This window comes from Heloderma suspectum, chromosome 3 (assembly GCF_057233095.1).
Source record: "Heloderma suspectum isolate Gila_16-S chromosome 3, 16-S_ref, whole genome shotgun sequence".
Lineage (NCBI taxonomy): Eukaryota > Metazoa > Chordata > Lepidosauria > Squamata > Helodermatidae > Heloderma > Heloderma suspectum.
In genome coordinates this window covers 109,309,979-109,334,287 of record NC_139460.1, presented here as the reverse complement: position 1 = coordinate 109,334,287, position 24,309 = coordinate 109,309,979, and the positions used below count along the sequence as shown (strand labels likewise).

At 41.9% G+C, this 24,309-nt stretch overlaps 1 protein-coding gene and 1 long non-coding RNA gene across 11 annotated transcripts in view; one reads left to right on the top strand and one right to left on the bottom strand.

The window, feature by feature from the left end:
• CTPS2 (CTP synthase 2) overlaps positions 1-24,309 on the bottom strand; it is a 128,572-nt gene that overhangs the window by 50,250 nt on the left and 54,013 nt on the right. For all 10 annotated transcript variants that reach the window (XM_084844101.1, XM_084844107.1, XM_084844102.1 and 7 more), the window contains exons 8-13: positions 23,737-23,888; positions 21,803-21,935; positions 20,045-20,133; positions 15,641-15,735; positions 10,703-10,765; positions 9,464-9,507 (exon numbers count right to left, since the gene is read on the bottom strand). In XM_084844101.1, the coding sequence (XP_084700227.1) occupies positions 9,464-9,507; positions 10,703-10,765; positions 15,641-15,735; positions 20,045-20,133; positions 21,803-21,935; positions 23,737-23,888 (576 nt within the window). The remainder of the gene's footprint in view (positions 1-9,463; positions 9,508-10,702; positions 10,766-15,640; positions 15,736-20,044; positions 20,134-21,802; positions 21,936-23,736; positions 23,889-24,309) is intronic.
• LOC146350057 (uncharacterized) lies at positions 927-7,608 on the top strand. The gene is made up of 3 exons (XR_014789180.1): positions 927-966; positions 1,434-1,581; positions 7,296-7,608. It is a non-coding gene; the product is annotated as an uncharacterized LOC146350057 (long non-coding RNA).

The window sequence follows — 24,309 nt, the reverse complement described above, 5'->3', positions numbered from 1 at the left end:
AAATATTATAAAAAGGAAAAGAAATATTAGAATGGAACAAAAGTAGAATCCCAAATTTTAAGTTGAATTACTGGAACAATTAACATATTAGGATGTAGATCAAATTCCAACACTTTATAAATGAATCCCTTTAACATTAGGAACACACTTCCTTGAATAAGGGTAATCAAAACTGGACACAGTGTCACAAAAGAAACCTTATCAGTAACCAGTTAAGCCACATAAATGCATCTCTATTTCTACTAGAAATGCCTCAATTTGCACAGAATGGCTTTCTTTGTCACCAGATCACAGTGCTTATTTGTAACTGATTAAATGAAGCATCAACATCTTCTCCTGTTTGCTTCCTTCTGGCAGATTTCTTGTTCTCTTTTTTATTACTTGCAATATATAAAGGCAAAAACTGACTGAAAGTTTACTGTTTACATGCTAATCCAACTGAAAAAGATCGCTTCCCCTTATGATATTTTCATAATCCTTGTAACGATTAGACATATTCAAGGGATTCCCAAGATTCATCTTGGGCTCTATGTGTCTTCTTGAATGAAAGCATGCTATGTGCAAAATTATGGCATTTTCTACTAACATCACAGAAGTTTGGACTACAAGTGTAATGTGTCTAGTTTGTGATGCACCTGATAACAAAGACTGTCTATAGAACTGATGAAGTATGAGAAGCTGATAAAATATAAGAACATTCCTGCAATGCTGCCCTTTCCCCAAAGTCACCTCTGAAAAAGCACAATCAGATACATGGGCAGGGTGAATACAATGAGGGTTTTTTTGTTTCTTTTTTTTTAAAGTCTGTTAAAGTACCAACATGTCTGACAACTGTCAGCAAGTTGCTTTAACAAAAGACAAATTTCATAATCAGGGTGGAGCGGGAGAAGGTAATAATTATAAAGGGTGTTCCAGTCCAGAGGATCTCATACTGCATTTGTAAAGCCTTTGGATCTGGAGCATTAGGTAAATATGATTTATATATTTTATGTCTATTTGAATGTCTTCTATGAATGTACTATTTTTAGGCTGTAATCTTATACCCACTTACTTAGGAGTAAGCTCCACTGAACTACTTCTGAGTAGACATGCACAGGATTGGACTGTTAAGAGTGAATTAAACCACGTTGTATATAGAAACATTATTTTTATTTTTCCTAGCCAAACTACCTCAGGATTAAGTGGTAAAGTTTTCCCAGAGGATAAAATATTGTAGCTTCATATACATTAGAGATTGCATATATAATGCCAATTAGCTTGTAATTATTTTTGTATGAACAGAATTAGAGACTTAAATCATTTCACGATTAACTGTTATATATATACCTACTGTTTTTCCATCCACATGAAACTGTCTCAGATTAAATCAATGTATTTCTCCCTATAAACATCAAAATATGTTAAATCAAATTAACTACGGATTTTTTTTACAGCTTTTCTATATACACAAATATGGCAAACTTTAATAGCGAAACACTTTTAAACCTGTTCACTCAGTATGCTTTGAAAGAGGGTAGTTCTACTTTGCTTTCCACTGCTGGACTTACAAGTTTGCTTCAGAGTCACTTCTCAAACGTTTTGGTAAGTCTTTCCAAAATTATACTGTTAGTCAGAGACAATGAAGAACATTGGTCCTGCAAACCTTTTCAGGTTTATATCTACAGAATACTTCAGTGAAGAATCTGTGATATTTTCCAAACAAATCCAATTCACTGAATCCATTATATCTTCCTCAAAAGGCCCATTAGGGGCAAGGGCCATGGTTCAATACAGTTCTGGACAGTTTAAAATATGGTTGGGCAGCAGAAGAGGGATGAGTACAGGGAAATGTGGGGAGATAATCCAGTAAGACCACAGCCTTAAAGGATTGCCACTCTTCAGACTCTAAGATCCACCCACCCACTGGCCAAGAAAGGCAGATGCTTTTGCAGTCTTGCTATCTTCCTTTGCAAAATATTTGCTCTGAGCTCATCTTGCTGCTGCGTGCTGCTGGGATCAGGGCCAGGACCTGAGAGGCCTTTGGATCCAGCAGATCCCCAGCCTTTCTTCTCTCTTCCCCTGCCATGCCCCCTTCCTCCCTCTCCGGCCTTGGGTAAGGAGCCACTGGGAGGGGAAATTATTGGACTCTAGCCTGAGAGGAGGGGATCCCCAGCATCCTGTGGTGGCCCAAATGTTGTCTAGGGGCTACAGAATTGTGCCGTAAGAGAGACAGCAGCTTCCATTCTTTATATATTTTAGGTGGGTTTCATAACCAAAGCTCATTAATACTGGCTTTGCATTGGTGGGTTGATTCAGTAATGACTATTTGCAGAAATAACAGTTTGCTAACATGAGAAAAGCATGACACTTTGACCCTGAAAAAAACATGTTTTACAAAAGACAACTATAAAAAAAAGAATGATGCTTCATCTAATGATGCTAATGCTCAAATATTTGTTTTTATTTTATCTTTTATTTTACAAACTGCAAATATTGTTCAGAGAAACATTTGCAATACTTAAACGTTTATTGTTTTGGCTGTCAGAAATCAATCTCATTTGAAAAGTTTTAATTTAGATGAAGTCATATTTTCAAAAAGGAAAATCTCTCAGTAAAAATGTTGTCCAACTAGCCTACTTTTAATTAACTTTCCCCAGGTTTCCACAGACAATATATATCTACTAGATTATACAAAACAATAAAGCCAACTGGGCAATCTATGATGTGTTTAGTTATCATGGTTTTAGTACTGTAATCTTAGATAACCAAAGCATGAAAGCTGATAGTGATAACATAAAATTATTAACATAAAAGTGTTATATTAGATGAAGTAAGACTGTTTTCAAAGTCCTCTCTAAGATACTAGAAGGAAGAGCTACACTGGATTATAGAATAGGTGGGAAAACCCATGAAACAAAACAAAAAAAAGCTTCCAATGGGAAAACGTCCCTCTAACAGCATTTTAGTGACCCTGTTGTATGTCCCACCACCAAAAGAGCTTCAGCATTAACATCATTTGAATTCTTTCTTTTTAATAGTTGCCTTTTTAAAGCATTTTTTTTTCAGGGTCAAAGTGTCATGCTTTTCTCATGTTAGCAAACTGTTATTTCTACAAATAGTTATTATAGAATCAATCCAATGTTGGTGGGAATATTGGAAAGGGTCTTTTCTCTGGTAGCACCCTGGTTATGGAATTCTCTCCCAAGGGAGAGTTAGACCACTTACTTTTAGGTGAGCAGCGAAAATATTTTTATTCTGCCTGGCTTTTTAATGGATTTAAATTTGAGATTTAAAGTTTTAACTGTGCTCATTTTGGTTGTAATACTCTGGGTGGTATCTGATTAACCCCTCCTGCTGACAGAATGGCTTCCAGGTGCAGGATGGAGTGATTCCCTCTGTCCCCTGCAGCCTCCCGTTCACCATGAAAACCTGCTTCAGGGGGTTGTGGGACCCTCTGTAGCAAATCTGGGAGGGGGGCTGCTGGGGGGTGGAGAAGGAAGATTCATTGTGTGGGAAAACATCTGCTTGCATGACACTGGATTTTGCCCTCCATTTTAATTTAATTTTTAATTGCTTTTCATATGTTTCTTAAAACCACTTGGGGGGCTTTGTTAGGTCCAAAAGCTGGCATAGCAATATCTCTGTAATAAAATAAATACAGTTTTGAAAGTCAATGCTAGAAGGACTTAGAACACAAGAGGTGCGCTCTAGGAATTTCCTAGTGAACTCATTGGAATGCAAATATTTTGAGATGGTAGGATATACTCCAATGGCTAGAAGAAATCTAAAAAGCCAGATCTCAAAGTGTTCAATAGTTACATGCACTAGTAATTAATGGAAAGAGAATTTGTCCTAGCACACCAAGCCTAAGCCACAAAGGGTGTGCGTGCGTGTGTGTGTGTGTGTGTTTGTATGTGTGTGTGTGTGTGTGTGTGTATATATATATATATATATATATATATATATGGGTGTGTGGAATAAAAGCTAGCAAATTTTGATTAAGTTCCTCTTAGAACAAGGTTAGAAAGTCAGTGCCTTCTGAATAAAAATAATCTATTCTAGTACTTTCTGTGCAAGATACAAATGAGAGAAAAAAATGCACATTTAATAAATACATTTTCGAGTGGAACTAACTTTAGATTTAGATACTGAATGAGAGTTATGACTTTCTTAGATATTCGGGAAGAGCTGTCCATACAGCTAATTTTAAAAAGAAATTTGAAAGAAAATAGAGCTTCGGCTATTGAGCGGTATAGAAATGAAATGAAATAAATAAATAAAATAATTATGATTTCATAGTCATCAAATGGGATGAGTTTGAACAAGTATAGTATAAATTCACTGAGGCTGTGTTTGGACGTCACTTTAAACCATGGTGGCTTAATAAGCTACTCACAGCAGCTTTATTTTTTGAAACAGTCCACGATGCCCTGCCATTTTTGTTGTTTATTCGGTCAGTCGCTTCCGACTCTTTGTGACTTCATGGACCAGCCCACGCCAGAGCTTCCTGTTGGCTGTCACCACCCCCAACTCCCCCAAGGTTGAGTCCGTCACCATACGACCAGGCTAATAAGCTACTGTGTATAGCTTATTAAAATACTGTGTGTAATCTCTGTCATCCCCCTGCAGTCCTCCCACGAGAGCAGTGGCACTGTTTCACCTATTGACAACATTGCAGCAGCCTGTTTTAACCTTCCACACTATCCTAACAACAGGGGAGAGGTGCGGGGTGAAGTACAGGGGCTTAATTCAGTGCTTCCATCATCACCCTGACATAGGGGTGATGGCTTTGAAGCACTGGAGGTTTGCAGGATCAGGACCAAACTTCACACACCCAATGCACCCTGTGTGATCACTCACCAAGGAGCGGAAATCCCGTGTGCACCAAACAGGGGGTGGCGGATATAACACCTTGGAGGTTTGCAGGATTGGGATCAAACTTCACATGCAGCCTCTCCTAGTCAGGAGGCACCCAATGCACCATTAAAACCCTGTGCAATTACCCCAGAGGCGGGAAAATTCCATGTCCAACAAAAAGGGGGTGGCACAAATAAACCCTTGGGGGTTTGCAGGATCGGGACAAAACCCTCAATTGCACATCTCCCCACCATAGCCATTGCTGGCACAGACACTGTTATTATTGTAAAAATTGAGCTCTCTTTAATGAGCTTCCGTCGAGCATTAAAAACGTGGTTGTTCAGGCAGGCATTTGGGGTGGGTTAGGGTATTTTAGAAAATGTTTTTATTGTAGAATTTTATTGTTTTAAACTGTTTTATTGTATGTTGTACATCGCCCAGAGTGGCTGGGTGACCAGCCAGATGGGCGATTAATAAATTTAATAATAAATAAATATAAATAAATGACAATAAAGTGGAGTTGCGCATTTCACCCCCCCCAGACATTGCTGGCAGAGTGATTTCTGTTCACTATAGCAGTAAAGTGCTATAGCACCTTAGCCCTAAAGCGAAATTGCATAACCTCCCCCCCCCCCCAAGCCATTGCTGGCATAAAGAGTTTATTGTCTCAAAATATATATATATTGTCTCAGAAGATACAGTGGAATTGCGCATTTCATCCCCACCTCCCAGTTATTGCTGGCAGAGCCACTTCTTCAAAGTAGGAATCAGGGAAGCCTGTCATTGTGTAACTTTGCTGTAGCAAAGTAGCATGAAGCTGTCACTGTACTTGGGGAAAGCTGTCATTTTGAAACTATAGCATGGCATTAGGTAAGTCTGTGCTTGTTTGGCTTGTGGTTGTCCCTCGGCTGCTTGTCAGATCTTGGAAAAAGAGCTCTGCAGGTGGAGCAGAGCGGGCACAGCAGTTTTGACTGCTCTTGCCAGGTGACTCTGTAGGTGATCGGAATAAGCCACAATGAGCATCAGACGACACGATAATCCACAGTGGGTTAAGTAACCCTTACTGCATTCCGTGGGTTACCAGAGTGCCCTATTTTGGCCAAATAAGCCACTGTGGATTTAAAAATTCCTGACAGATGTCACAACAATGAACAATGGGTTAGATAAGCCCTGGTGGCTTAATTAACCCATCATGGGTTATCGTGATGTCCAAACCCAGTCTTTTGGTGAAAACCACAGCTGAAAAATTAAAATCGCCACAGCCTTTAGGGCCTTGGGTGCTTGGTTTGGACATGGGAAAGACCCAGGTTCAAATCCCCATTTAGGTGGGCGTCTCACTGTTCTTTCAGCTTAGCATAAGTCACAGGACTGTTACACACAGTTTAAATACTTAAAAAGTGCTATAGGAATAATAAATACGCAATATACCTGCATACCATGGACACTGTCATTGGGAGCCATTAAGAACTGAGCCAGCTCTCATCTGTCCCACATCTACATGTGCATGCCTCTTTCCAAATTACATCACTTGGTGTGATGCTAGAGTGTGATGGAACTTTGGGAACCAACTTCCAAACATACGGACTAGATAAAGGCATGTTATGTTTGATGGGCAAAGAGGAAGGATTGATGGAAGGGGAGTTGCGGTTGTTTTTCTAACAACACTCTCCTATTTCACCTCCTCCACCATCACTGAAGCCATTCTCTCAGCAAAACAAGAGACAGCACAGGCCTGATCTTCCATATCAGGCAAAACAAATATCCAGTCCCTCGAAGGAGGTAAGGAATGCTATCTCCTCTTCCCACCCAGAAACTGTACTCAGAAAGGGGCTGTTGAAAAAACTAGTGCTTCACACGGTAAAACAATTGTTTATGGGGCTCTTCACACAAGATACTAACCACACTCAGTGGTTGAGTGTGGGTTGTTTTGAACTGTGGGTTAGCGTGTTGTCTGAATACAGCCAGGGTGGCTTGCTAACCATGCAGTGTGGCTTATTTGTCTTGGACAAGCCACCTTGAGAACCCATAGTTTGTTGCTGGGTTGTTCAGGGTGGTTAACAAGCCATGCTGCACAGTTAACAAGCCACCCTGGCTGCGTTCAGACATGATAACCCATGGTTCAACAAACAACCCATGGTTAAAAACAACCCACATTCAACCACTGAGTGTGGGTTAGCATGTTGTGTGAACAGTCCCTATATATGTACCCAATATATACCTTGCTAAAATTTGGATAACGTCTGTAAACTGTACAAATGACAACAAATATGAAAAGGCTTACCCAAAATTACCTTGTACATAAATTCAACCACAAGCTAATAACAAATGCTATTTATATTCCAATGCCATCATTTAACCTAAACATGTTTGGTGAATAGGTCTGAAATTGTCTAAACAAGCTATTTTGTTTTGCTTTCCATTATCTCTCCCCCCCCAACCCAACCTCCCAAAACATACAGGGTTCACTTTCTCTCAACGATGTTGCCAAATATGCGGACATCGATAAAGATGGAAAAATCAACTTTAACGATTTTAAGGCACTGATGAGCAAGTTAAGTGGTTTGGCTGGATTATCTAGTTTGACTGGACTAACCGGTTTGGGGTCTTAATGCATCCCAGGAAGAAGAGGAAGACAGAGAAAACTTGTGAGATCCCCAAACCACCCTATTACGGACAATTAAAACATTTTCATTTGTACAAAGAATCTCTCTAAAACAAAACTTAACCAGTATGAAAAGATGGATATCATTGAATAAATATCTACTTTGGTTTAAAACAATGCATATTTGATTGATAAAACAAAGCACCATTTTCCCCTGTGGATTTAAGAGTGAATCCAAAATATTTACACCAAGTTTATCCTACTGAAAGAATTCTGTCTGCTATCTGTTCTCTCCAAATCGCACTCCCATGAGTTTTAACAGACTTGTGGTTAGTCAAGGACTGAGTGTGACACAGTAGCTAAGACTCTGAGTTGTGAGCCAGGAGGATGCCCCTACTCTAAGGGTCCTTCCAGATGAGGCTTTTATAGCACCACCATCCTGACACATTCACAGAATTTTCTGGGGGATCCAGACAACAACACTTTCCGCTCATAAACCTCCTGTTGTTTCTTCTGTCTTTTTTCTTACCACCGAAAATACATTAAGGAAAAAAAAGATAAAATAGTGGCACAATGCCTTCTGTTAGATAGTTCTAGGAGTTGCCTGTCTGGAAGGACAATCCGGAAGCACTTTTATCTGGGCCACAAACTGTCTGTCTGAATCAGAAACCTTGTGACCTGAGTAAGCTCGTAGGAACTGTGTATGTGTCCAAGCCTGTTTCAGGCATAGAAGAGAGTAGGGGGATGCAACATTAGCTCCTGTGACTGCCAAGAACGATAACACCACTGAGTTGGTTGAACTTGGTATAAATACTAGGCATCTTCTGCCCTTGCATGGTCAACAAATTTTCTGCCTCCAACATTTCAGGCTCCTGTTCAAGTCTGTGCCCTCAGCTCCAGCAACTTATTTCAGGGTGTCAGAACTACAAGCCCTCCCGCTGTGCAATCAACAGGCAGAGACCAGACCTTCAAGTCAATACTTGTTTATTATGCTAACGGCCAACCCTTCAAACAATACAGACTCAGCAGAAGCCCAAAGACTGCCCCAGGGCCCAATTAGATAATCCTGAACTTTCTAATGGGGAAGACTTCAGTAGGGTAAGAGAGTTGCCAAGAGAGTTGCTGCTAAACTAACAATAGGCACCTTATACAAAACCTGAAGGGCTGCTTAAGCCCCCACCCACCACCCCCTCAGGGAGGGTCCTCCCTCCATTGACTCCTGGGGTGGGGGTGGGGTGGCTAGCTTGGCAGAGTGTCTCAATTCTCTCCCAAGCACCACCATCTTTGAACAACTGCAGGGTCCTGCATCTGCCAAGTTGTGCCCCTCCTCCCCCTCTGGGGAAAGCTGGTTTCCCACAGAGGGGAAAAGCGGTATCTGTACTTGGCCCAACTGTTTGTCATGCCCTTGGGAAGATTCTACCCTGACTCTTGGAGATTCCTAGGGAATTCCCTCCCCCGCTCTCTGACCCAGCTGCTCTCCTCCTAGCTCCACCTCTGAATCTGAATCTTCAGACTCCACAGGGAGCCTGGGCTGGGGAACGGACACACACATACACACTCAGCAATTTGCAAATGTTAGACTTATTTCAATTTGAACTATAGCTTCTATCTACAAGCTCTTTACTTTTTGATCAACCAATTGCAGTAGTGACATTCCATCAAATACCTCTAATAGAAAGACTCATTAATTGAGACCAAGGATCATCAGGGCAAAGTGCCAGAATCTATTTTTAGCACCAGAGTTTAGCATCTGAACATACAAACCAGCATATTAATAAATTTGCATTAATTTCTCTGACTATTGAGGGACAACCTCTGCCCTTCCCAATGCCAGTATAATTGGCACAATTATTTAATATCAAAATGCTAGGAACACAAGGTAGTTGTATTGACACTTAGTCGTGCTTAGAGTTGAGCCACTAAAATCAGTGGGACTTAAGTTAGTTGTGACTAACTTGCCCCATTAATTTTGATGGACCTACTCTAAATATGACTCAAAATCTGTTTGGGGAAATCAGTACTTACAACAGGATTCTTTGTGTTTGAGTCAAATTCTGTAGAATTTGCATCTGTAGAACAGCATTTTAAAATGTTAGTCAAACAGTCATATAGTTTAATTATTCTGCATCTGCAGCAATGTGGATTAAAAAGATCTTTTTGACATATTCTTACAATTAAGCAAACATACACTGCACTGTCAAGAATTAGAACATTTTTCATAAGCACATTTATAAGTAAGCTCCACTTATGCACAAGATTGGCTTACATTGGCTAACTGGCATTAAAGTTAGACAGTAAAACTAAATATTTTGACTTTGGCATTTCAAGAACAGACTTTAGGCACAGCTATCAGTAAAAGATTTAGGGGAGGATATCATATGAATTTTAGCATCCACAAAGTCACATAATCTAAAAATTACTATTGGTTGTATCCAATAGTGTCATTCTGCCAGTGGAAGGGAGACCGCTGGCAGAACAGATTTCCCCTGTCCCTTCAACCCCATGTGCACCCCCAAATCTGCCCTGGAAGAACCCTCCAGAGGAAATTTGAGGCACATAAGGAGGGCAATAGGGGGGAGGAGGACAGGGAAGTTCCACTGCACAAGTGGCAGTCCTGTTGAATGAGTGGACCTTTGCACACGTGACGTTGGCTCCAAGCCATTATTACACAGATTCTGCCTTGCCCTGGTATATGAGGATAAATTGAAAAGCCAATATAAGCAAGTAAATGGCATCAAGCTATGTCAATTTCTATACATCTGCATTTCTCTGATCTGGATAAGAATGAAAAGTAAGCTAGTACTCCACTGCAGATGCTCAGAAAGAACATTAATGCCATTGATAATACTGCTCTTGGTGCCCTTCTCAGGGACTGTTTCTACATGAGGCATTTATTGTGCACTCGTGATTGTCTCCTCACGGAAGTTTGCAGGTCCATTACATGACATCATCAACCTCCAGGACATCTCCTGCTCCTTCCTCAGGTAAGCAGGCCATCAAAAAACCCAGAAAAAAGCTGCAAGTAAAAAAAGCGAGTTTTCGGCAGCCACTGAACGGCCTTGTTCCATTACAAACTAAGAGAAGCCCAGTACGGCCACCAGGAAATGGTGTTTTCACTTCTGCCTTGTGAAAGAACACGCTCTCATCGTGCCATGGGAACAGAAGCAAATGCCCTAGTAAGGCTGCGGAATATCCTTTAATGTAGAGATAACCCACATTTCATCTTAGACCATAAGTGAACCATTTTCATAGAAGGAAACATACCTTGCCAGTTTAGACAATTCCTTGCAAACTCCACTACTGCCAGTTGCATCCCCAAACAAACTCCTATATGAAACAGATAAAAACAAGAGTGAATGAGCACAATAGTTCAAACATTTTTATATTGTAGGCTGTGACCCAAAGCATATTACACTGCTTTGTGGACCCAATGGTGAAAACATAGGGCATAAAACAACAAATAAAATGTGTGTGCCACAAGTTTTTTTCATTCACTTTACCTTCACTGCTGCAGCATATCACTTTCCACTAACCATTATTTAAATTTAGGGTAGTTTAAAAAGCACTTGTACTTTAGAATAAGGCAAATGGTAGCCCCATGTCAGAACATTACAAGTCGGGCCTTTTAGTGTAGCAGTGCCAGCTTGCACTCAGCTTGTTGGTACAGAATAGGTACAGGACTGCAGTAGGCAAACCTGGATTACCCAGACAGAGAACTGAAAACCCTACTGGGGGTGGAAACATACATACACCCCTATGCCCTGTAGGCACTTCCATATATGTCCATCAAAGGAAGAGAGAGTTCCTCCAGCTCCAAATCCAGACCTAATAATAGATTCATTCCATCTCCCCATTGTTCTCTTTTGACCTATCACTTCTGACTAAATTTTCTTTCCCTTTTTCCCTTGCTTGATCTAGTACCTTTAACACCTATAGTCCCCCATGCTGTACTCCCCATTCTTCCTTCCCCTCACTTCCTCCAGTATTTTGATAACCCTCCCCGCCTTTCCCTCATTTGTCCCATGGCTCCTAACACTTTGCTCTGTATTTCCCCTCCTCTCAGGGCAAACTAAATGTAATGTTTCTCATGCAATTGGCCCTTGCATGCTTGTTTTTGCTTAACTAACTACCTGCTGCACGGGAGGGGGAAGGGATCCAAATTGGGACCACAGCTAGGGATAGGGGGCTTTAACCCTCTGTCCCTCTCTCCATGCCTCTGTCGCAATGTGGGCCCCCTCGCCTCCCCAGAGGTCCTATTTAGTTAAGAAAGAACAAGCATGCAAGAGCCAATCACATGAGAAACATTACATCTACTCTGACCTTCACTTCCTACTGTCCCCGATGTTCTATACATCCCCCCATCCTGGCTATACTTACTGGTCCCTGATATCCTACACTCCTTTCTCCTTCTCATTTGTCCTAGACTGTGTAACATCTAGCACTCTTTCCCCATCACTTTCACATCCGTTCTCCACTCTCCCTCATTTAACCCAGTTCCTCTGACACCCCACTCTCTATTCTTCCCAGTTGTCACAATATTCTGAGACTCAGCATTCCTCTTAAAGACCGAATGTGAGGCACCCATATCTTTTCCTTATAGGGCAAAAAAGCAGTTGGTCTTTTCCTGAGAGGGGAAAGGGTTAAGAAGCCCCTTCTCCCTGCCCAGTTTTTCAGTCCAGACTTCAGTCTCCACATATCTTTTGTAAAAGAAGAACATTTCAGGAGTCAACTACACACAACTAAGCAACATGCGTACATCTGCCTTAAGCATATGGATTTTACGTCATACTGTGACCACTGTGGTTTTTGGTCAGGAAGCCTTTCTCCCTTAGGTAAAATTAGACTATCCTGATGTTGAGATAGTCTAATCTTAATTTTTTAAAAATTCCCTCCAAAGCATATCATGTGGATCACTTTCATGAAACATTCGAATTGTTGTATTACATTCATTGAATTATTCACAAACCTCTGTTAAACGGTATGTTGTTCACCTCTGCTCTCTGCTAGAGGCACCCTGGCCCAGAGAGTTTGTGTGGTAGTGTTTGTATGGCGTGGAAGGGAGGCGACTGTATATACGTATATCAGTACATATAAACTGATGTAACACTTTTTTTTAGGAGTTCTTTCTTCAAATGCACAGGTGAAGCTGTGTACATTTAATCCTGTCTTCAGATATGCCTAGGGTCTCCAATGTGGTGCTTGTGGGCGTCAATGTCCTCACCGACACCTCACTCCTGCCAGGCTCCCTGCCCCTCCTGATTTTTGAAAACATTTTTAGTTTTGTTTTTAATTAAAAAAAAATTAACTGGGAGGCTGGCTTGCTGCAAAACAAAGTGCCTCTCTCTAGCGCCACTCCATCTTTATTTCCAAGAATGCCCCTGGGTCCCATGTGAATCCTAAAGGCATTCTTAGAAAATAAAAATAAAGGGGAGCTGCATCCCAATACTTTGTTTTGAAGCACGCCCGGAAAAAGAAAAATGTACGCTGGTACATGTGTGTGCGTGCATGTGTCAGGCAACATTGTATGGGGCTAAAGAGGCAGTGGGGAACAATTTTTTTTTTTTTAATGTGGTGTGTTTGTTTTAGTGTGGTGTTTTTTGTGTGCACGCATTCTTTTGGTTTGTGTTTTGCCTGTTCTTTTGTGTAGGTGGGGTGTGTGTGTTGTATGGGGGGGTGCCTCTTTATGTATGTTTCTCTGAGCATCGTCACTTTGCCTTCTGTGGAATGGGTATTTTGTTGAGCTTTGTGAGGGAAAAATGGGATTTGGCATTGGGGGCACAGATCCTGTCTCTGCCTTGTACTTAGGTTCTTGGGAAAGTTATTCTTCTTTTAGCTTCAACTATTTGACTCCTGGGAAATGGATGTTTTGTGACTGGCCATAGCCACCATGGCACTGTGAGTACCCACAACGTGCTCTCAAAGTTCCAGATAAGCCCACTGACCCAAAAGGGCTAGGACCCCTGGGATTTGCCATAGATCTCTGCATTTAGCCAACAGGTTAGCTTTTAAAGTTAATACTACTCGGAAAAATAATAGCAACATTACCCAGGATGCATATACTACTGTTTTATCAACCATCCTATTTCATAATGGGCTACTATCTGTTTTATGGAGGGAAATAGATATACATTTATTTTAAAATAAGGTATGTATTTTAATATTGTGTTGCATAATTTATCTACCTAATTTCTATACCGTCTTTTATAATATGATACTTTAAAATAGGATTCCTTACAGACTAGTTTTCTTCCAGAAGTGACTTTTCTGCATATAGTCAGTCACTGTTCTTTGAGCCTTTATTAAAAACAAAAAATAAAGTTGATTTGCCTTAAGACACTCTACATATTCCATGCCAGAACTCTGGAAAACACTGTAGTGTTTAGCAGTGAACTATTTGTCTCATATTCATTGCCTAAAGATCAGATTCAGATATATTATCCAAGGTCAGTATTTGGCCAACTACTATGGATTTTCAGAAACTGCAATCTCTCCATGAGCAGTTTATGTGTTTCTACAATGTATGTGTTTCTACATCATTTAAATCAATCCCTAATAGAAACTGTCAGGTACTACTTCCATAGAAACCCTTCGATTTCTTAAAACAATAGCAACTGTTTACAAATACATCCCAAGAGGCCCATTTCTTTTCCATTCACTGAGTATTGTAACAATATCTTCATACAAAAACAACAACCCTTCATTTCAAATCTGAAAAATAAGATCCCATCCAGTATACAAAACGAATATGCATATTTTAAGTGAGAGACCAATTACACTTTAAGTCCCTGAAATGTTTAGCCCAATTTACAGACTCCCTACACTGGATGAATACTTTGACTGGCACTAATAACCACAATGAAAATGTTTGCCATAAAAAAAAAATCTAAGTTATCTCTTCAGCTTCAGAGGCTAAACACTGGATTTGGATTTTAAATGAAAGCTGGGGTTCTCTGCAGTCTAATACGATCCCATAGGTTTCATTCTGCCTGCTGGCTGAAAACTGGCCAGCCCTAATTTAGTCCTGCTAAAGTGATTTCCATGGAACTAAACTGGCATAAACCTATATGCTTCATTTTAGTAAATATATGAACTTATCTAAGAACTAGAAAGTGCTGTACCTTATTTTCAGCTAAGCTTTATTTTACTTTTCAAACATTAAGGACCAAATTAGAACAGATGGTCCATGATTTAGATCGCCCGCAATTTTATAGAACGGTAAATGCAACCATAGTAGCGGGTCTGGGATTTGGATCGGGACCATGACAATGGTAAGTTTAACCCTTTCCACTTGCACTGTTTTCCTAATCTGAATCACCCACCCATACAGTACCTGCATGTTTTGTACTGCAACTCTGTGTGTGTGTGTGTGTGTGTGTGTGAGAGAGAGAGAGAGAGAGAAAGAGGGATTGAGAATGAGAATGCAAAGTGTGCAGGGAAAGGGTTGGTTTTTCAGGCTCCTAGTGCCATAGCCCTCACCAAAGCTGCTCTTTACAAAAAGACAGGAAAACTAATAATGGTTGTCCATCATCTTATCTGTAGCTGGAATCTTATGCATGCTTATTTGGGAGTAAGTCTTCCTGAATTCAGTGTAACTTATGTATGATTAAGCATGCATAGGATTGGGGTGCATGTTGAAAATCTTTAGGCCAGTATCCAATGCTGCTCACATGCTAGTGGGACTTACCACTAGCACAATGGGAAGCAATCCCTGAAGCAACAGAAAATATGCAGAAACACTTATTTCCAGAACTAGCCATGTCAGTGGAGCTCGGAGAAGGAAGCTCTACTGAACTGTTGCATTTCAGAAACAAGTACTTCTGCTTGTTTCAAGAGTTGCTTTATGAAGCTCTAGTTCCTGCTGCATTAGTGGTTGGCCCTGTGGGCTCAAAAGAACAAGTGGATTTGCAGCAACAGTATTGGATACTGCCTTCAGTAAGAAATGGAAGTGTAGAGCAAGAATGGGCAGAAAGTAGAGTGTGCCAATTTCTGGTTGTTCCTTAGTGCTAGATTGCTAGGGTTCTTGAAAAATATGCTGTACAAGGTGAACCTTGGTCTGATACACTACGGCACTTCTTATGTTCACTTGTGATTTGTAAATTTAAAGTTCACTGGTGAAGGATGGGGATTCTAGGTGTTTGATTTTGTTTTTAAATTAGACTATGCGAGCTGAAGTGAGTCCCATTTGCGGTATAAACATCTTACCAAGAAAAGGTTTTTTCTTTTTTCTTGCCCATGAAATGGCTTGAAGTTTTCCCTCTGTTCCCCTATGACCAAAGCCTCCAGGAACTAATATGCAACTGGAATAAAATATAGAATACAAACACATTAACAGATGAGAGGGGGCAATGGCAGGTTACATGATCTACAGAGCAATCCTATGACCCCTAGACAGCATCTGGGGGAGCTAGGATTTTTCAGTTTACCAGCTCCATACTTGTAGACAGAGCTACAAGCTCGTAGCCGCGAAACCATGCTCCCCACTCCCTCGTAGCTCATACAGAGAGAAGAGCGCAGCTTCAATACTCGTAACACGGAGCACAGAGGAGTGAAAATGGGGCATTCCAGGGGGCGGGGATGGGAGGAGACCACAGAAGCTGTTCAAGAAAGCTTCCTATGTGGTCTCCAGCCCCTTCCCTGCCCCCTCCCCGAAGCCACACTTAGGTGCAGGGCAGCTGCAGCACAGAAGGAATCCTCTCCCTGTATTGGATAGGCAGTCGCCTCCGACTTCAGGGGAGGTCGGAGGTGCCCATCTATCCCTATAGGATTGCACCCCTAGAGTGCCCCTAGATAGATAGATAGATAGATAGATAGATAGATAGATAGCCATTTTTAAAGATACAATTATCTTTGTGTGGGAGACACACTATGGCACACTTGGGAGACCTTGAGCTTAAAAGTCCTTCTAAATTTTTTAAAATCCTAATCTGCAGTGTATATGCCTCAGCACCTTCATTACATAATTGTTACCTATGTTATTTGTTTCCATTGTGTTAGCTAGATATGAAGTAATTTTTTGTTTCTCATCCCAAATCATTTTGCTCTATGAGGTCATTAATTAGCAAAAACTAAATAAATTAATATACTATTTATTTATTTATTAGATTTATTAGCCACCCATCTGGCCAGCTACCCGGCCACTTTAGGCAACATACAATACAAATAACAACACAAAAATACAACAAATTTACATAATCAACTGAACAAAACAACATTGCTCTAAAAAACCCTAACCCACCCCAAATGCCTGCCTGAACAGCCAGGTTTTCAAAGCCCAGCAGAAGCTCATCAAAGAGGGGGCATGGCAGAGGTCACTAGGGAGGGAGTTCCACTGAGTAGGGGCCACCACAGAAAAGGCCCTCTCCCTAGTCCTCACCAGCCGAGCTGTCCTGGCTGATGGGACAGACAGAAGGCCTACCGAGGCCAATCTCGTTCAGAGGAGTCCTTAGTGTCGTTGGAGGTTCTCCTTAAGATAGACTGAGCTGGAACCATATAGGGTTTTAAAGGTCAATGCCAACATCTTCAATTTGGCCCAGAAAACAACTGGTAACCAGTCCTTCAGCACTGGAGTGATGTGGTCTCACCAACGGCTGCCTTTAATCAGGCGGGCCACCACATTCTGCACCAGATGCAAATTCTGAACCTTCTTCAAGGGTAACGCCACATAGAGCACAGTAGTCTAGGCAAGAGGAGACCAGGGCATGAACTACTGATGGGAGCAGATGGTTAGGGAAGTAGGGGTGCAGCCACCATATCAGATGGAGTTAGTACAGTGCCGCCTGGCTCACAGCTGACACCTGAGCCTCCATGGACACCTGGGAGTCAAAAATTACCCCCAGGCTGCAGACCTGGTCCTTCAGGGGCAGCCATTTCCTATTGAACATCAGGTCAACATCCCCCAACCTCCCCTTGTCTCCCACCAAAAGTACTTCAGTTTTGTTGGGGTTCAGTTTCAGCTTCGTCCTTTCCATCCAGCTACTCATTGACTCCATACACTTGGACAGGGTTTCTACAGCCAACCTTGGCGAGGATTTAAATGAGAGGAAGAGTTGCATGTCATCCGCATATTGGTGACACTGCACCCCAAACCTCCTGATCATAGCCCCCAGAGGCTTCACATAGATGTTAAATAACACTGGGGAGAGAATAGAACCCTGTGGCACCCTGCAAGTGAGCAGCCAAGGGTTTGAAGTTTCCTCCCCCAGAGCTACCCTCTGGTACCTGCCAGAGAGGAAGGAATGGAACCACAGTAATATGGTGTCTCCTGTGCCCAACCCCTCCAGGAGGTCCAGGAGGATACCGTGGTTGATGGTATCAAAAGCCGCTGAGAGATCGAGGAGAACAAGGAAGGAGCATTCACCCCTATCCAGAGCCCTCCCCATATCATCCACCAAGGCGACCAAGGCCATTTCTGTCCCACGCCCAGGCCTGAAGCCTGACTGAAATGGATCCAGATAATCAGCTTCTTCAAAGTGTGCCTTCAACTGCAACGCCACCACCCGCTCGATTACCTTGCCCAAAAATGGCAGATTTGAGACCGGGTGAAAATTGTTCAAGTCTTGGGGATCCAAGGAGGGCTTCTTTAGCCATAGACTTATCACCATCTCCTTGAGGACTGATGGCATCACTCTCTCCTCAAGGGAGGCATTCACCACCGCCTTGATCTCATAGAATCACAGAATAGTAGGGTTGGAAGGGGCCTACAAGGCCATTGAGTCCAACCCCTGCTCAATGCAGGAATCCAGGTCAGAGCATCCCTGACAGATGGCTGTCCAGCCTCGTCTTGAACGCCTCCTGTGTGGGAGAGCCCACCACCTCCCTAGGTAATTGGTGGTAATCTCCTCCCTAAGTCTCTCCCTGCAGCTCATGATGAGCCAAAATGGGCAAGGGTCGGGTAAGCAGGTGGTCGGCCTTAAAGATGAAAGTACCTTGTCCATTTCCTCAGAAGGAAGAAGCTGGAATAGATCCCACACAACCAGTCTGCCACTGGCCACCCCTCATTCACTAACTGTATCCACAGCGCATGGAATAGCACTCCTGATCCGGTCGATTTTATCCACAAAGTGCTTGGCAAAGTCATCACAGGAGGCCTTAGAATGCTTCATTGATTCTGGAACAACTGGACCGACTAGGTTCTGAACTACTTGGAACAGCCTCCTGGGACAGCACTCTGCAGACGCGATAGAGGCAGCATAAAAATTCTTTTTTGCTGCTCTTATTGCCACGTGGTAGGCTAAAGCTGCCACTCTAACCCATTGCTGATTGTCTTCGGAGCAAGATTTCTGCCACCAGCCCTCTAGCCATCCCATCTCCTGCTTCAGAGCTCGCAACCATGGGGTGAACAGTCTGAGCTCTGTTCAGGGGGAGAGGGAGTCTCGGAGCCACCCAGTCTAATGCCCCGGTGATTGCAGCATTCCAGTCATCCACCAGGGTCTCGGCCAAGCGGCCATTTGCATACTACAAAGGATCCCCAAGCACAGTCAGGAATCCATTTGGATCCATAAGAGGCCTGGGGCTGACTATCATAATGGGTCCTCCACCCCTGCAGAGGGGCTGTGGAACCAAGAAGTCCAACCCTACCAGGTAGTGATCTGACCATGACAAGGGGATGGTGGATATACTCCCGATTTCCAGATCACTCCCCACCTCTCCGGAAACAAATAAAAGGTCTAACACATGACCGGCTACATGGATGGGCACAGATGGAATAGGGTGCAGCTCCCAGGAAATCATAGTTTCCATGAAGTCCTGAGGTGCCCCCAAAAGGATGGCCTCCAAATGTACATTGAAGTCACCCAACACCAACAAGTTACAGGACTGCACATGCACATTAGAGACCACCTCAAGCACCTTGACCAGGGAGTCTGTCATGCAGCGGGGTGGGCAGTACACGAGCAGAATCCCCAGACTGCCCTTCGGGCTCAACCTCCAGTACATGCAATCAGAAACCCTGGTCTCTCGGAGAGCGAGTCTGGTAAGGATCAAGGACTCCTGGTAGATAACAGCCACTCCTCCTCTCTGACCCCAGCCCTCAGCTGCTGTGCATACGAAAATCCAGCCTGGCAAATGGCCACAAGAGTGGGGGTAGCGGCCTCCTCTAGCCAGGTCTCCGTAATACATGCCAGGTCTGCACCCTCATCCAGGATCATGTCGTGGATGAAAGATGTTTTATGGGCAACAGACCTGGCATTACACAGCAGCAGACAAAGACCAGAGGATGGAGTCACGCATCCTTCAGTCACCCTTTGGCTCTGGACAGGCCCAGAACAAAGAACAGATATTACGTATGTCTCCCTTGTTCCTCTTCCCCTTATACTATACTGTAGCAGCAGACACACTAGGAATGCTTTTGCAAAATTGTGAGCTTTGCAGAAAGGCATTGTTATAAAATATGGCCAAAATCTAGACATGGCTAAGTTCCAAATACAGGCACATCAAATGATTAAGCTCTAATGTGATTATATATAAAATCAAAACTTCTTTGTATAATATCTTTGTAAAGTTGTAAATTAACACAAGCCAAGTAATTGAAATTATAAGGCAGTAAGATAATAAAACTGGAAAGCTTTACAATTAATAATTTTGGTTTAAGAACTAGATACCACTTACTCGGCTTTGCACAGTTTTTGCCAGGCTTGATGGAATTTCACAGGATTCTCCACCTCTGTATTATGTTCCAGATCTGCTGAATCTATATACTAATTAAGAAAACAATGCACATGCCCACTCACACTTCAGGAACAAAGCTGAAGAAAGAGGCAACCAAGATGCATAACTGAAAATATCCTTTAAAAAAAACAACACTACTTTAGCTGTTAATATTATTGCTGCCAGATTTTTCACAACATAATAATGCAAGTGAGGACATAAAATTCCTTTTTAATCTCCCTTCACAGGTGCAGGCTGTGAAAATTTGTTCTCTCTTCAATACTGCCAGACTGGGGACTTGAATATATATATATAAAAAGCAGTGGCTACATATAACAAAACTTTCCCTACATTTTGCTCAGTGCAAATAAATATCTCAGAAAAAGCATTTATGCACAGTGTTAGAAAGCTCACATCAAATGCAACCTGACACCTGAAATTATTGTTCATATAGCTCCCATCCCATTTACTGCCCCCCAAAAGCCATTGCAGCCGCCACCTATTCCTTTAAAATGCAGAGATATAATAATGCAAGTAGATCTTCCAGTCAAGTTTCCTACCTTGTTTGGTTCTGAGAAAATAATTAGAATAATCAAAGTAATTTGAGTTTCAAACAAACACAAGAGCAATTAGAGACAGAAATGGGCAAGTTTTATTTCACACACATGATCATGGCTTGCCTATTCAAAGAATAGTCATAGAATAGTAGGGTTGGAAGGGGCCTACAAGGCCATCGAGTCTTCTCACCCTCTGATTCCTTAACCTCTGTTCTCTGACAATGTCTGAATGACTCCTGCCTGGATCCACAATGGTTTCTAGAGTCATTCAAAGTGAACAGGACGAATATGTGGCTTGAAGCCACATGGCTTCAAAAATGCAGCATCTTCAGCAGGGTCCCTAAATATTATTTTTCCTGAACAGGAATGTTAGGAGTTCCGTTCTCTAACTTCACCCACACAAGTTACAGCCCATCTGTTCGGCAAAACTAAACGGCATATATCAATGCCATCACTGACAGTATATCTCTTAAAATAAAAGTTAAAATACATTTGCATTAAGATGACTGAAGTAACAGCCCTGACTGAGCCAGAGTTCCCAGATGTATATACCTGGGTGTTTAAACATGTGTATATGCTTGCCCACATTGCAATGGCAGACACCAGTGAACATGTAGCTATCATGTTTGCAATGTGACTTGTAGAGCTGTTTCAAAATCTAAATATTAAGTAGAACCTTGAACATTTTTAATGTTTTAAAGTATTTTAAGTATCCTGTTAATAGTCCAAGCCTCCCATAATATCTAACACAATTAAAACACAATCCAAGGGAGAAAAAAACCCTTGCAGTTACATTCTTCCCACCAACTAATATTTTTTAAGTGTTACGTGCTCAGCCACTTCTTAAATCACTACCTACTCCTTTTAAGTAGGTTTAATTGAGTCAACAACTGTTAATCAAGGTAGTAAATATTTGTCAAGTGTATGCAGTTCCCTTTATAATGCAGAAATCCAGTTAAGGAAATTACTGTAACATTTTTCCAAATAAACTCCATGTTTAAGTTACTTCATAGTTCTATGCCCATAAAGTCCTAATTAACTTACACTTTATTTCTAATCAGCATTTGTGAGATGAAAGCCAAGGTGTTAAACATATAAACATCCTGAGAAAGAAGGAAAATGCAAAGGAAGGACAGAACGTGAAAAAAAGATTGGTCCTCACCATTAAGTTGAGTCTGTAGTTAATTGCCAGAGCTGAATGTTCTAAGGCTTTGAAAACGGAGGTATAGCAGTCACTCAACTTTGTATACTTGCCAACCAGAGCTACAGAACACGTCTTCAACATCCTCTCATACCTGACAATATAAGTCATCAATCAATGTGGTAATTTCCACAAGGAAAATAAACAATATGTTTCTTATTTTTAGTGGGCCACTGACGTATTATAAACTTGAATTAGCTTTGATCTAAATATCTATTTTTTCAAACCATGGGAAACCATAGTCCCTTGTGCTGTAAATTGGATTGCTAGTGACTCTATTATAACTAGGGCTGGCCCTACTATTAAGAAAAGCAAAGTGGCCTGTGTCAGATGACGGACAGACATCTGGTGCTGGCGCTGCAGACATCCCTAACCAGCACAAAGAATTGTAGTCCAGACAATCTGAAGCCAAGGGAGATTAGCAGCACGAAGGACGGAGTATACGCCTGCCTCTTCCCCCTGAAGTGGGACAGGCCCCCTTGTGGGAATGAAGTGGACATCCTCCTCCCTCAGGGGGCTATTGGGATGCATCATGGCAGCAGCTGTACTCAGAGATGCCAGCAGACATGGCTTCACTCAGACAGGGTGGGCACAATGTGTCCATCTCTGACAGCTGTGTACATTTGTTTGAAGGCTTCATTGTACCAAAGTAAGGGCCATCCTAACCAGTGTGAAGACAGGTCCATTCACTAGTACTTTTAAAAAGCAACAAATTGTCAATGATTTATTAACCCTTTACCACAATGGGTGCATCATTTGAATTTTCTGCCTCTGGCACCAAAATATATTGAATCTTATCTTGCAATCTTAAGCAAAGAAGGAATTTCCCTATAAATTGTTGAGGCTTACTTCTTAGTAAATAAGATTAAGGCCAGGCTGGAATAGTTCAGTATTCAAGATGAGAATTTGGTTGAGTCTTTAAGGAAGAAACAACAATTGCAACCTACATATCAAGGGCACGCATCACATTAGCATTGGTGGTGGGCCTTCTCCTTTTAACAGTGAGCCTTATCCAAAAGGAAGAAATCAGCATGGGTGCTTTCCTCTCATACTTTCCTATTTAGTATTTACAGTGATGGAGATGTGAAGGTAGAGAACAGGGAATGGAGGTCAAGCTGGATATGATTTTTCATGGTAAGCCATACAGTAAAATATTTCCATCTCAAAGTATATTGTCAGAAATGTCACATTTCAGGATTATACGTAATATAGATTAATGTAGGAAATACAACCTTGCTATGGTTGTAAAAATACAGCGTTGCCCTTATTTTTGCCGTAGTCTTCGTAAATCTTTACGTAGACTACCAGGACCAAATAAGGAACGCAAATGGCGGCGACCCATGGGGGCCGCCATTTGCGTACGCGCTTTTCCCCCCCCCCAAAGTCACCCGTGATAGGCTATGTTAATCGTTACATAGCCTATCACGACTGACTTTGCAAATCTAGCCGTGATAGGCTGCGTAAATCGTTACGTAGCCTATCACGGGGTCTTTTTTTACTTTCGTAGTTTGTGGCCGGGGAGACGGGGCGCTTCTCCCCGGCCTGAATTTCGGCCGGGCGAGGCGGGAAGCCTCCCCCCCCCGGCCTGAATTTCAGCCGGGCGAGGCGGGACGGCTCCCCCCCCCTCACCTGAACTTCGGGGGGAGAAGCAAAGCGGCTCCCCCCCACCGCGAAGCAAGCTGCGAGACCAGGTAAGTGACTTTCGTACATCCCTAGCTGTGGATGCTCACTAGCTAGTGTATTACTCAGGCTATCAGAAAAACAAACAAGCAAACACAAACCCCAAAAGTTATAAGGGCATAGTAAGTCCTTTACAATAGTGCTACAAACAGAGTTGCTAATACAAATGTTTAGGATGGGGGAAGGGGGCAAAGTAAAAAACAGGAGAGCAGTACCTATCTGCCATTTTTTTCCATTTGAAAAGAAGATCACTTGGTTGGTCATCAATTGGCAGGTTCAATCTCTCTTTAAAATATTTAATTATGCCTTGCTCTTCTAATAGAATTGGCACTCGGTAAGTGGAAGAAACATCATGGATGAATATTACCTACAGGATATGAATTTTAATTACTGATATCTGACATTTAAAATTGAATAGATATATATGTACAAACCATATACAATTGTGGCTATTAAATATAATGATCCCTTAAGCTCTACCAAATTGCTTATCCAAAATAAAAAAATTACTTTAGGCTGTAATCCTGTATCAGTTACCTGGGAATAAGCCTCACTGAACTCAATGGGACTTACAGGTAAACATGTACAGGTTTTTACTGTTAAGATATTAAAGCTGCAACATTAAGTTGGCAATTAATTGACTAACATTCATATCATCCATTGATATACATTACAGTTCATAGAATGTTTACTTAGAAGTAAGTTCTGCTGAGTGCAACAGGAATTGCTCCCTAGTCAGTAAGTTTGGGATTATCATCTAAGGTTGCAATCCTATAAATACCTGCCTG